The sequence below is a fragment of the Chaetodon trifascialis genome, chromosome 8 (assembly GCF_039877785.1).
Source record: "Chaetodon trifascialis isolate fChaTrf1 chromosome 8, fChaTrf1.hap1, whole genome shotgun sequence".
Lineage (NCBI taxonomy): Eukaryota > Metazoa > Chordata > Actinopteri > Chaetodontiformes > Chaetodontidae > Chaetodon > Chaetodon trifascialis.
In genome coordinates this window covers 28,016,088-28,029,335 of record NC_092063.1, presented here as the reverse complement: position 1 = coordinate 28,029,335, position 13,248 = coordinate 28,016,088, and the positions used below count along the sequence as shown (strand labels likewise).

The 13,248-nt window shown below is 42.6% G+C and overlaps 1 protein-coding gene across 3 annotated transcripts in view; it reads left to right on the top strand.

Annotated features, from left to right (window-relative positions):
- The first annotated feature begins 1,539 nt into the window (after positions 1 to 1,539).
- The window catches only part of ccdc22 (coiled-coil domain containing 22), a 30,518-nt gene continuing 18,809 nt past the window's right edge, over positions 1,540 to 13,248 (top strand). Inside the window, exons 1-6 of one of the 3 annotated variants that reach the window (XM_070968920.1) lie at positions 1,540 to 1,614; positions 1,917 to 1,997; positions 2,255 to 2,432; positions 7,486 to 7,618; positions 10,408 to 10,514; positions 11,051 to 11,135. In XM_070968920.1, the coding sequence (XP_070825021.1) occupies positions 1,948 to 1,997; positions 2,255 to 2,432; positions 7,486 to 7,618; positions 10,408 to 10,514; positions 11,051 to 11,135 (553 nt within the window). In that variant the 5' untranslated portion in view covers positions 1,540 to 1,614; positions 1,917 to 1,947. Of the gene's footprint in view, positions 1,998 to 2,254; positions 2,433 to 7,485; positions 7,619 to 10,407; positions 10,515 to 11,050; positions 11,136 to 13,248 lie in introns of all 3 variants that reach the window. The other 2 variants (XM_070968919.1, XM_070968921.1) reach the window with 2 other exon arrangements.

Genomic DNA, 13,248 nt, shown 5'->3' with positions numbered 1-13,248 from the left:
GCAGCAGTGTAATCATCAAGTTCAGATTCCTTAAAATCATAAACATTGTGAATTTGAATTTTCAGTCCTATTTTTTTCTACAACACCAAACCTTTTCTCCACATTCACAAACTTCAGTTACAAAGGCTAATTGCACAACCACAGACTTCTAGTCCACAGATTTTATGGTGCAGGACATCTTTAAATTCAACACAATCTGAGCCTAATTTCCAACTTCCCAATGCATCCTACTTTCAATTACATTTTATTTCTATAGTGCCAAATCACAACAGAAGTTGTCTCAGGACACTTTGCAGCTGGTTGAGACCATACTCACAGAGCTCGAGTGAGACATCTCCTTTGCCACCTTCATCCTATATCATCCAATCCAAAAATGGCTACCAGTGAGAAAGGGAATTCCTTTCCCACACTCAGTATTCCCCAGAGACCTCTGCTTCAGCAGGCTCTCCCTCCAAGACTGAGAGCACCAAGCAGGCCTGCACCAATGACTGTAGCCAGAGGAGGACAGAGGGTTTAATGAGGAGTCCACTTGGTGACTGGGCTTCAGCCTATGTGGAACCAGTTTCAGTTTGAAATGAAACATATATCTTGACTGAAAGCATCCTTGTCAAAGCAACATTTTTTTCTCTAAACAAACAAAAAAAAACTATTTAATTTATCTCTTGCAGTAATTCTGTATTTATAGACGTGGAGGCTAATTTGCATTAGTGGTTCAATCGATTCTTTGCTTTAATCAATGCATTTTCCACCCAGAATCCCAAAGGCACAGTCCATTCAGGCTCCTTTCAATCACTGACCCCAATACAGAGACCCAACAATTCCCTCATGAGCAAGCACTTGGTGACAGTGACAGAAAACATGTCAATTCAATTATTTCAATTATTGTTTTTTTCTTTTAAAGGTTGCAATTCAGAAAAAAAAGGGAACCAGAACGTTCCTTGTTTCCTTGTTGGATAAAATATCATCCATGTAAACCTGTAAACCAGAGAGAACTTTGTAGGCATTCATAACAAGTGCAGAAGAGCCATCTCAAAATGCCTGTAACAAAGACATAGTCATTTTTACCTTTGTTTTACTGCCCAATTACTAATTTAGCCTCAGAAGATGAACCCTCTCCATGTCACACACTGGGCAGAGTTTAGACTTCAGACTCAAAGACAAGCTCTAAATCAAACAAGTTCAGAAAATAGCCTACCATTAAGTCACAATATTAAAAGACATTTAAAATTTTTAAAAAGGAATTGTGTAAATAAAACAGCACAAAAGGCAAATAAGCAGCAAGGCAGTTTTAGTACCACAGTTAGGATAAAGAGCACAGAATGTAACTTTAAGTTTCACTAAAAGAAGACAGTCAGTGCGGTGCAGTATCACACGTTTAATAGTTCACTCCGACTCCTCTTCTAGCGTCTTCCATTTGGCTATCCAGCTCCTTTCCGGTCATGGGACTCTCTTCTGGTGCATGCTGGGAGATGTATTTCTAGGTGTGTAATTCCCCATTTGTTTTTGACGACAATGAGACCAAATAAAACTCTACCTCCCAGAAACACTGCTGCTCTGTTCCCATATTGCTTAATTTCTACACGGAACAAGGCACACAAGTGCTATATTTGTTAGGTTTGTAGCGGGCCATGTTCTATGTTTTGGGAAAACAAAATTTCCATTGACGTTGTATTGTGAGGTTATCTGTAGCAAGGCGTTTCAAGTGCACTGGGAAGTTACAAAGGATTTTTGCCAGTTCTGCAAATGAAGTAGTTGTCAGTAGCTAACCTAGTTCCCATGTTAGCTAATAGAAGATGAAAGCTAGTTATCTTGCCCGTTTTCATCCATGGGAAACCCACACGAATATTAGCTAATTCGATGTGATTAAATAACCCTCCAGAATCATATGCCCTGCAATAATCCTGTCTGTTATCTAGAAGCTAGCTGTATTGCACAAAAACTTCAGCAATGGAAGAAGTTGACAACATCTTGATTCACGCCCTCAAACAAGTCGGCACGTAAGTATCTGGAGCTTTTAGTCAATTTACTCTTGTGTAGAATGCCAGTTTAACCATATATTGCACTGACATGTTAGCTGACTAATGTGAAGTACAGTAGTTAGCAAGTCAGGAACCATCCGTGTAGTCAACGTCAGCCATCATATGATCACAGACGTTCGTGAGTTATTTGAGGCAAAGTTTTTTGAACTAGTACTGAATAAGACGGGACTAACGGTGAAACTGGTAATTAGTAACATATGATCTGTGACCCACAGAGAGGTTAGTGAGGAGATTGACAGCGTCAAACAGTTCAGCAGTGAGCTGATTGTGGAGGCGGTGGTCAGATGTATCCGGGTGATCGATTCAGGCCTAGGCAGCGCGCTGCCCACCTCCCTTCCTCCTGGCATGTCTGCCCGCTTCAGAGTGGGCATGAGCCTGGCGCAGGCTTGTCAGGTAAGACCCCCACCTTTTCGAGATGAATGGATTCAGTTAGTCCCACTTATCCGTTTGATCGAACAATGAAGGCGAAAGTACATTGAAAAGCAATCAATATTTTCGTTTAAAGTGAAATATATGGTAAACGGATCAAAACTTTTAGTCTGTTTTGCTTTTCCACTGCTCACAAATTTTGTGTGAGTTGGCAACCACAAAAGCAATTATTATTATGTCATTAATTGGCCTCAGGAGTTTAAAGTTGTTAAGTTAAGAAAAAAAAAGAAGAAATTAACTCAAAAGCCCACTTATTTTTTGGAGCTTTCAGCCATATCTCATGATCTTTCTATGAAGGATTTTACTCAGTTGTAGATGACAGCTGAGAAAACTACAGCTCTAACAATTAGTCGATTAGTTGAAAGAAAGTTAATTGGTGACTATTTTAACAGATTTGCTGCCTCTCTGTGTCGTTGTCATCAACTGTCATATGACAGTAAATGAAGAGTCCTTGGGTTCTGGACTATTGGTTGGACAAAAGAAGCAATTTGAGGATGTCTCTTTCTGAAGCTGTGGGAAATTGTGATCAAGCTTTTTCAGAAAATGTTTTCAATTCAATTTTATTTGTATAGCGCCAAATCACAACAGAAGTTGTCTCAGGACACTTTCCATATAGAGCTGGTACAGACCAAGCTCTTTTATCTACAGAGAACCAACAATTCCCCCATGAGCAAGCACTTGGCGACAGTGGTGAGGAAAAACATCCTTTTAACAGGCAGAAACCTCGGGCAGAACCAAACTCTGGGTGGGCGGCCATCTGCCTCGACCGGTTGGGTGAGAGAGGGAGAGCAAGAGAGGGAGAGTGAGACAGACGCAGACAGACAGAGAGAGAGAGAGAGAGAGAGAGAGAGAGAGAGAGACAGACAGACAGACAGACAGACAGACAGACAGACAGACAGACAGAAATGCAGTCCGAGAGAGAGAGAGAGAGAGAGAGAGAGAGAGAGAGAGAGAGAGAGAGAGAGAGAGAGAGAGAGAGAGAGAGAGAGAGAGACATGCAATCACAGTAACAGTGACAGTAGATGTAATAACAGTAGTAGCAGTTACAGTGGATGTCAGGCAGGGCCAAGGCAGGAGACGCAGCTGCAATCCACAATCCAGATTCAGCCACTGTGGAACCTGCAAGACAACCAAGCACAGAGACTCCGGGGAAGGAGCTAAGTTAGTAACACGCCGTGGTAGGACATGAAAGCGTGCAGATGGAGAGGGACAGAAGGACAGAGGAGCTCGGTGTATCTTTGGAGGTCCCCCGACAGTCTAATCCTATAGCAAATATACCAATAGCATATTTTAACATTTTATAGATGAAACGATTAATCAGGAAACTAATTCTCAGATTAATCTGATGAAAATAATTGTTACTTGCTGCCACATAACAAAGTACATCCACAGAGGAAGGCCAAGACATGTGGTTGAAAGCCATGGAGTAATCTAGTATGTCTGCCTTGAGTTAGGATATTGTTTTGTGAAAAGAAATGTCATCTTCAAATATAGTTTGTGACAATGAAGATCTTTCATCAGTTTGTGGAATCTTCCATTTTTTTTCTCAATCGCATTGTGAATCAGTTTTAATGAGAACATTTTCAGCACCCTTTTCCATTTTAGTACTTTTTAGTCAGAGACCATGCACACCGGCATTCACAAGGAAGTAGCAGTAGCCAATTAGGAGTACATTTTATTTATGGAGTGCTTTTGAAAACATGCAAAGACATTTAATTAGAAGAACAGATGGTTGTAGGTGCAAATTCAGATGTGCCAGCTTGAATTCTGATGTGCCTGCTCGATTGAAGCACTGCCTGTAGTCCTCCAGTAGTATTCCTAATATGTGCATGAATGGTGAATGGACTGTATAGTCCTTTTCCCTAGTCTTAATGACCAGTCAAAACACTTAGAACACTGGTCAACATTCTCACACATTCATTCACTGTGCGAACTGCTCATTATGAGCAATAACCGTTTTAACATTAGTGTGACTTCCGGTTGAGTGAACACTGGCGTGTCTTGCTGCCGCTGCTCGCCGGCAACTTTTTGAATGTTTTCCGGCTCTCCAGCCTCCTGATGACTGTATTGGGAATTCAACTCTCCCTTATTTGCCTGGTAACCTCCGTTTGCGCTGCCATCACTCTGTGGTGACCACCTGCTATCGTTTGCCTACCTGCTCGGCTCACCGCCAGGCTTCATGTGTGTCATCACCTCTCCGCCGTGCATTACGATGTCAGTTAGCAGGGTCCTTGTATTGTCTGTGCTGGTCTGGACTGCTCTGTTACTCCTTCATCCACCTGTGGAGGGACTTCTCCAATATTCGGCCGCGGAGCTCCTCAGGCTTTGCTTTCAGTGGTCCGGATCTCCACCACCAGCTCTAGACCTCCACCCAGACATCTCCTTCTTGCCTCGCCGGAGATACATCCACCGGGGGTCTCAGCGGGGGTTCCACGTCGGGAGCCACGACGGGATTATCTCCTTCTGGTCCTCCACTCGCCGCCCACCCAGAAACACCGGCTGGTCTGTGAATCATGGGGTGTTAGCCAGCCTGGCTAGGTCGGCTAATGCCCCTCTCTGCAACGACATCTCCGGCGTCAACTTCGGTCTGCTGAACATCCGCTCCCTCACGAGCAAAGGACATCTCATCCAGGATATCCTCGCAGACCATAAGCTTGACTTTCTTTGTTTAACCAAAACTTGGCAACTTTCTGGCGACTTTTCTCAGCTGAATGACTTTACCCCCCCGGGGTTTGTTTACGTCTGCAAACCACGTGACTCAGGTCGCGGAGGTGGTCTCGCGATACTCCACCATGAGAAGTGGAAGGTCCTTCCACTTTCTGTCCCCCCCTTCTCCTCGCTGGAATGCCTTGCCTGTCAAATACCTGGACCCACCCCCACAATCATTGCCACAGTCTACACAGTCGCCCCTGTCAAATCCCGCTCCGTTTTCTTCACTCGATCTGCCCGCGGTTCACCCCTGGTCTTCGCTCCATGAAATCCAAAAATCGACAGCTTGAAAGACTCTACAGGAAATCTGGTCTCACCATCCACAAAGACATTTACACAGCTCAGCTCTATCATTATAAGGACTCCATCTCTCGTGCTAAATCTCAGTACTACTCTGGACATATCTGCTCTAATGTAGGCAACCATAAAAGTCTCTTTTCTGTCTTTAACAACATCATTTCAACCCCCCCCCCCCCCCCCCCCCCACACACACACACACACACACACACTTTTACTCCTCTGACACCTGTGGCTCTCTCCTCCTGTTTTTCAATGAAAAGATCAACAAAATCCACCAACATCTGGGCTCCTCCACCTTACCCTCCCCTTCCTCTGAACCTCTCCCATCCTGTCAACCATTCTCCACCTTTGTTCTCCCTCATCCCTCAGAAATCTCCGACCTCATCACCAAGTCAAAACCATCTTCATGTGTACTTGATCCCATCCCCACAGTTCTTGTCAAATCTTGCCTCCCCTCTCTACTCCCCCTCATTTCTGTCATTATTCACTCCTCACTGTCCACTGAATTGTCCCCACTCTTTTCTAATCTGCAGCTGTGAGTCCCATTCTCAAGAAACCTGGATCAGACCCCAATGACTTCAATAACCTACACCCCATTTCTCACCCTTCCTTTCATGTCCAAAATTTTAGAAAAAACTGTTGCTTCTCAACTCCACTCCCATCTCACCAACAATAGTCTTTATGAGCAATTCCAGTCTGGTTTCTGTCCCCGTCACAGCACAGAAACGGCCCTCATAAAAATCACCAACAACATCCTCATGACAGCTGACTCTGGTTTACAGGGGGCTGTCCTGGGGCCCCTTCTCTTCATCATTTATCTTCTACCTCTTGCCAATATCTTCCGTAAATTTGGTATCCATTTCCACTGCTTTGCGGATGACACCCAGCTCTATCTTTCCAGTAAACCCACCTCCACTCTCCCACCCTCTTCCCTCACCCTCTGTCTCTCTGAGATCAAATCCTGGTTCACCTCCAACTTCCTTAAACTCAACAGTAACAAGACCGAACTTGTTCTCATCGGCACTAAATCAATCCTATCCAAAACTGACAGTTTCTCCCTCAACATTGACAGCTCCACAGTGTCCCCCTCCCCTCAGGTTAAGAGTCTGGGTCTCATCCTCGACAGCTCACTATCTTTCCACTCTCACATCAATAGCATTACTCGGTCTGCCTATTTCCATCTATGTAACATCAATCGTCTCCGCCCCTCTCTCACCCCTCACACCACTGCCATCCTGGTTCACAGCCTTGTCACCTCCCGCCTTGACTACTGTAATTCACTCCTTTTCGGTGTCCCTCACAAGTCCCTCCATAAATTTCAACTGGTTCAAAACTCTGCAGCCCGCATTATTACCAGAACTCCCTCCTCGCACCATATTACCCCCATCCTGCAGCAGCTTCACTGGCTCCCGGTCAAATTTCGAATCACTTTCAAAATCCTGCTGTTTACATTTAAGGCCATCCACAACCTTGCCCCCCCCCATATCTATCTGACCTCATTTCCATTGCCACCCCCTCTCGCTCCCTCAGATTTTCCTCCTCTCTCCTCCTCTCTGTGCCCTCTGCCCGTCTCAGCACCATGGGGAGCAGAGCTTTCAGTCGCTCTGCTCCCCAACTTTGGAATTCACTGCCACCTGACATCAGACACACCGATTCTCTCATCTGTTCCAGACTGCCTTCTCTCTTTAATTTCAGTTCTCCTTTTAGCCTGTTTTTAACTTGATGTGTTTTTAATTACTGTGCTCTTATTTATTCTGTGTATTTCGTTTGTGTTTTTACCCACTCTGTAAAGTGTCCTTGAGTGTTTTGAAAGGCGCTTCTAAATAAAATGTATCATTATTATTATTATTATAACATACACTGACACACCAATGACACAGCAATGAGGGAGCAATTTGGGGTTCAGTATCTCTCCCAAGGATACTTTGACATGTAGACTGCAGAGACCTTCTGATAAGTGGATGACCTCTCTACCTCCTGAACCATATTCTCAAACTTTTTTTTCCAGGACATTGGTTATAAAGGAGAAATAGGCTATCAGACTTTTCTCTACAGCAACGAGCCAGAGATCCGTTCACTGCTCATGTTCCTGGTGGAGAAGCTGCCCAGAGAACATGCAGAGGCCTCAGACCAGCCAGCAGGTACAGAGAACATGTATTAATTGAATCATTCCAGACAAGGAATGACGTTCTTAAAGCAGCAGTAGGTAACTTGTATAAAAGTAATTTTTTGTCGTATTTGCTAAAGCGGTCCCTATGCCCAGACAGCAGTACATGAAACATGTCATCTGTTTAAAAAAAAAAAAAAAAAAAAAAAAAAAGAGGCTCCATTGGTCCCACCTCCTACTGCGATTGGCAAGAATCCACCGCACCCGACTCAAAACAACCAATCAGAGCCAGAGGAGCGTCTGAGGGAGTGTCTGACATCTGTCAATCACTACTCATGCTCCGAACCGCCCTCCCTCCACTCATGCTGCCACCTGCCACTCAGTCAAACGGCTCTGTGAGCAACGTCAGGAGGCTAGTGAAAGCTATGGTGAAGCAACAGCCACCTGCAAAGGAGAAACTGCCCATACTGCCGCTGCCAACAACAGCATATGGCTATGACAACAAGTAACCATAAAGCTAATATGGTGATTGTTACAGTAACACTCCACAGCACGTACGGTATGTTAGCAACTGTGATGTAGTGGCTGGTTGTTACTGGTTGTCACAGCAGCCACGCAGACACCATAGGGAGGACGGGCTTGGAGGCAGGGCATGAGTGCAGAGAAGAGGGAGGGGGAGTGACGTGGAACTTGTGCAAATTTTCAGGCTAAGTCTGCTCTCTTCTCCATCTTACCTACTGCAGCTTTAAGACGTACCATAAGACAAGCAAACAGCTTTTGTTCCACAAAAAAATACAACATTTGTTTTGCATCAAGAGAACATGGTTTACGTTGACCAAAACATGAGTTTTGGTTAGAATTGGGCGGTAATCTGGTAATAAGGTATCCCGCGGTATCTAAAAATAGCAACCGTATCAGTTTCATTACCGTCATTAAAAAAATGCTGCGCATATGGGTCTATAGGGGTAATAATAATTGTAGCTACATAATCGTAGCATCGTCATAACAAAAATGAAGTCCACTCCATTCAGTGTTCTGGTTGAATTTTTACTTGAGAAAAAGGTGACTGTGCAAAAGTACGCTAAATAAATTAACCTGAGCAGTTTTTTAACACAGGTATGTCCAGGCGCTCATATGGGCGCGTCTGGGCAGAGTACCGTTATCTCGTCCAAGCACATGGAGAAACTCCTCTGTTGAAAACATTTTTTCAGCCTTTTTTCTGCTTGCTATTTTTCTTAGCTCTCATAAAAGGACGAAATGCAAATAAAACAGTAAAATAACACTTCGGGCTGCTCAGCAGACTCCTCTGTGAGCGCTCTGCTCTGTCATGAGACGGAGCGGTGAAACTAACTGCGTGGTTACGCCGGTCAATAGCTCAGCAACCCGCCCACATTCACTATAAAAACACCAATGACGATCCAGAAGGAAGTAACCCCAGAGATAGGTTATTGCATGAATAGCGCTCCCTCCACTCTAGAAACCCCCTCCTTTTATGTAAACAAGCAGGACCATCGTGATTGATCTTAAACTAACGCAGAGTCATACGAGGAGACATTAGCAACGTTTTTTGGGGTGGAATATAACTTTTGACCCCAAAAAAGCAAAGGTAAAACATACATACATACATACAAACATACTTAGTGGTCTGCGTGAAGTAGTGAAATCAGCAGATGCAGTGCCTTTGACGTGCGCTATTTTCGTGCTTTCGTTACATGCACATATAATTACACATATTGCACATATTTCGTGGGGTATGAATTATGTTTCGTTTGGATGCCAATGCTTGGTAGAGGCTTTTAACTGAGTTTCTCCCTGTCATTCTGGTATGCTACAAGTTAGGATTGGTGCTTCCTAGCGTTAGCATTGACCATCTGAACCGTGCGCATGTCATGCTGCCCTGCAAAATGATTTTTAATTAACACCGTATACCCCGAGAAAATGTGGGGAAAGTTTGACGGTATCAAAATTTGGATACGGCCCAACTCTAGTTTTGGTTTTAAATTTTAGCACACTGTATATCAGACAGAGCATGCTTTGTCCAGGCAGGATATGAGACTTTTAGGATTGTGGACTTGAAAAGTGTCTTAAAAATTGTCAAACAATCTGCTGTGTATTTCTTGCGGTAAACTCTGGTTTATTCCCATACCTTGTCAGGCGCATACAGAGCAAATACAATTCTACTATTATGGTTTCTTAAAAAATGACAGTAAGACAATATCACAACAAGAAACGATTCTACACACTACTCAGTCCTTCTAGCTACAAGTAACAAACAATTTTTTTGGTGTGATACGAACCTGAGAAGCAATCATTATTATTATTATCAATAAAATGTTCTATTGGGATCTTTTGAACAGTTCACAGGACCATCTCTTAACTATTAGCATCATCAGTGACATTTCTTTCGTTTCATAGTTTCAGTTTGTAGCACCAACAGCATCATTCATCTTTCACTTTGCTATGTTTACTGTTGTGCATGGAGGAGCACTCTTTGGGGCATGTTATGGAATTTTTTACTGGAAAGAAAACAAAATTCTGACATGCATGTCTGTTGGGATGTGAGGCGCCCCAGATGCGGCATCGGTTGTTGTCCACAGTGATACACTATATGGGATAAAACAGTAATTTGTGTTTGTACCCAATGGCCTATGTCTGTCCAGTCAGGCTGTTCTCATGCTGATATTGTGTGGTCTGGACTCAGCATTATACAGTCCGACAGAAATTATGGAAAATTTCTTAAGATGATGTTGGCAAGATGAGGCCTTTTGTTTGTCATGTGCCACTTATTTGAGAGGTCATCCCAAGCTGCCTTCTCTTCTGTAGGTAAATCAGTGGTCCTCCAGAGAGCCATTGCTGCTGCTATCAAAGCCCAGCTTGCTCTGCCCTGGCTGCCCTCAAATTGCAGACTGCCACTGCACGGTGAAACACAAGTAAACTCTTAAAAATTTCATTTTGATGTCTGAAAAGCTTTAATACATGGGGATGTCTCAAGTCAGTCATAAAGGTAGGGTGAGTGGGTGATCCAGGCATATTTAGACTAACTATATGGTTCTTTGAGAAAAAAAGTTTGCAGTGTCTGCAGCTGAGGCACATGAGTATTGTAGTATTAAAGTCATCTACCATACAAATGGAAGGGAAAAAATGTGATTTCTGAGAAATATATGAAAGAAAGAGAACGACCGGCCTTAATGACTAAATGGCTCCAGTATCACTGAATTATTCTGGTCATTAATTGAAAACTTAAATGGAAATTGACAGTGTCAATGTATGTACGTACGTATGTATGTACGTACGTACGTATGTATCTATACTGCATATTTATATTATACAACTTCACATCTCTATTGGACAAATATGTAACCAAACAAGGGAAAGCTGTGATGTAGGTTATATGTTTTTCACAATATTTTATTCAAAGATTCAAAGAGAGACTGCTCTGACAAGATTAACTTTTTTTCCTTTTAAGAGTCCAGGAGCATTGCACAGCTTCCACGCGCAGCTGCTGAGTTCACCACACTGCACTAAAGGTCCAGGAAAGACGCAGCTGAAAGGTAGGCCTCCAATTGCACATACTGCTGTGTGATGTTTATTGTGGTCCTGAATAGTTTTGTCATTAGTAGTGCGAGAGATGGAACACAGCTCTCACATTATTTTTCTCTTTTCTCTTTCTGATTTTTTTTTTCTGATTAGTTTTTCTATCTACTTCTGCATACTTTCAAATACAGAAAGATTCAAATATCAAAATATTCAGGTCAAGGACAACTGCTATCATTCAGATTTTTTTGTAACTTTTATACTTAAGACATTAAGCTTTTTTTCAATAGAGTTTTACAATGTAACTCAGTGGGAGCAAATGACACAAATATAGACGCATAAGGACATACATACCTTACTGTACATACTTACACACTGTATGCACATACTGTAGATTTATATTGTACACACACTATACATACAACAGGCGCATGCATATATATGGGAATATTCTTTTTAATGTTGGCTCTACCTTTTATAGCAGTGGTTCCCAACCTGGGGGGCACCAGAGATCACAGGGGGTGCACACAATTTTATCTGCCCTAAGGTTGTGAGGTTACCAAAATTATATTTGTGCACATTAAATTTATAAAATCCCAATGACACACCCAATTGGATGAGAACAAAAACCTACAAATGCTGTCTATTTTTGCAAAAAATGTTTGTAATTAATCACTTTATTCTTTTAGTGCGTGTATGCAGGTAGGAGTTGGGGTTGGGGGGCTTGTCTTGGACAGGCAAGGGGGGCCTCAAGGAAAAAAGGTTGGGAACCACTGCTTTGTAGTGTTAAAAATAGTTGTTTTCAAAATTTCTCTTTCTCTGTCTCTCAACTCGCTCTGTGTCTCTCTTGCTCTTCCTCTATTGTGGTTGGAAGATTGATGCAAAGCTCTTTTAGTCAGTTGGACCTCTCTCCTTTTAACTCTTAACTGTTACAATCTACAGTTTTTGAATGCTGGTGAGTGGAACTTTTACAGGTCCCCCTGTTTCTTTCTCAGTACTTGAGCACTAATACAGTTACACATTGGTAATACAGGACATTGATGCTTCTATTAAACTTTTCTGTACCTTTTATGTTTTTTAAAATATTAAGTTTAACAGCTTAGCTTCCAGCTTTTTTAGCCATGTATTTCAGCTCATAGCTTCTTTAGAGAATGCAGATAAGCTTCTGATTCTAGCAGTTAATTGCTAGGGATGCAACAATATCAAAAACTCATGGTAGATGACACTGTGATACTAAGGACACAATATGATATCTATTGCGATATTAAAAAAAGAAAAACAAATTACTTGAAAAATGCCCTTTATTAATAAATTATGGTGTACGCTATTTTTTTATTCATATAAAATGTGTTTTTAACTTAAAAATAAAGTTAATTTCATATACAGGCGGGTTTAACAGTCTCTGTTTGGTAATCAGAACAACTGTGGCAGTTGAACCATGGTGAAAAAAGCGACTACACACCTCACTCCACGAAGAAGACAGCTGGAGTGACATGTTCAAACCTATTGGTGCAGCAAAGTGCAAGACATTTTATGTGTGGACAGCCCAGGCACTCTCACTGCTACATCTGTATTTCTTCCATTGTCTGCAACAGCAGCAATGCAGTGATGATTGTTATTCCTCTTGTTGAGCTCCCACTCCAGAACAGCAGACTTTAAAGAGTGAAGTAAAGTGAGCACCTGTGGGGCCATTATCTGGAAGTGGAAAGAACATCATTTCACCTTAAACTGACCATGACCAGGTGCTCCTTGCAAGATTTCTGACAGAGGAGTCAAAAGAATAATCCGAAGATTTGCCCAAGAGCCAAGGACCACTTGTGGAGAGCTTCAGAAAGACCTGGAATCAGCAGGTATGCTTGTTTCAAAGAACACAATAAGTAGTGCACTCATCCGCCATGGCCTCTGTGCACGCTCACCATGCAAGACACAAGAAAGAAAAACATGTTGAAGCTTGTTTGAGCTGCACAACATTTGGACAAGCTGATGAAATACTGGGAGAATATAGTCTGGTCAGATGGGAGCAAATTTTTTGGATGTCACAGCACACACCACATGTGGAGGAGAAATGATACTGCACATCATCCCAAAAACACCATACCAACAGTGAAGTTTGGAGGTGGGGACATCATA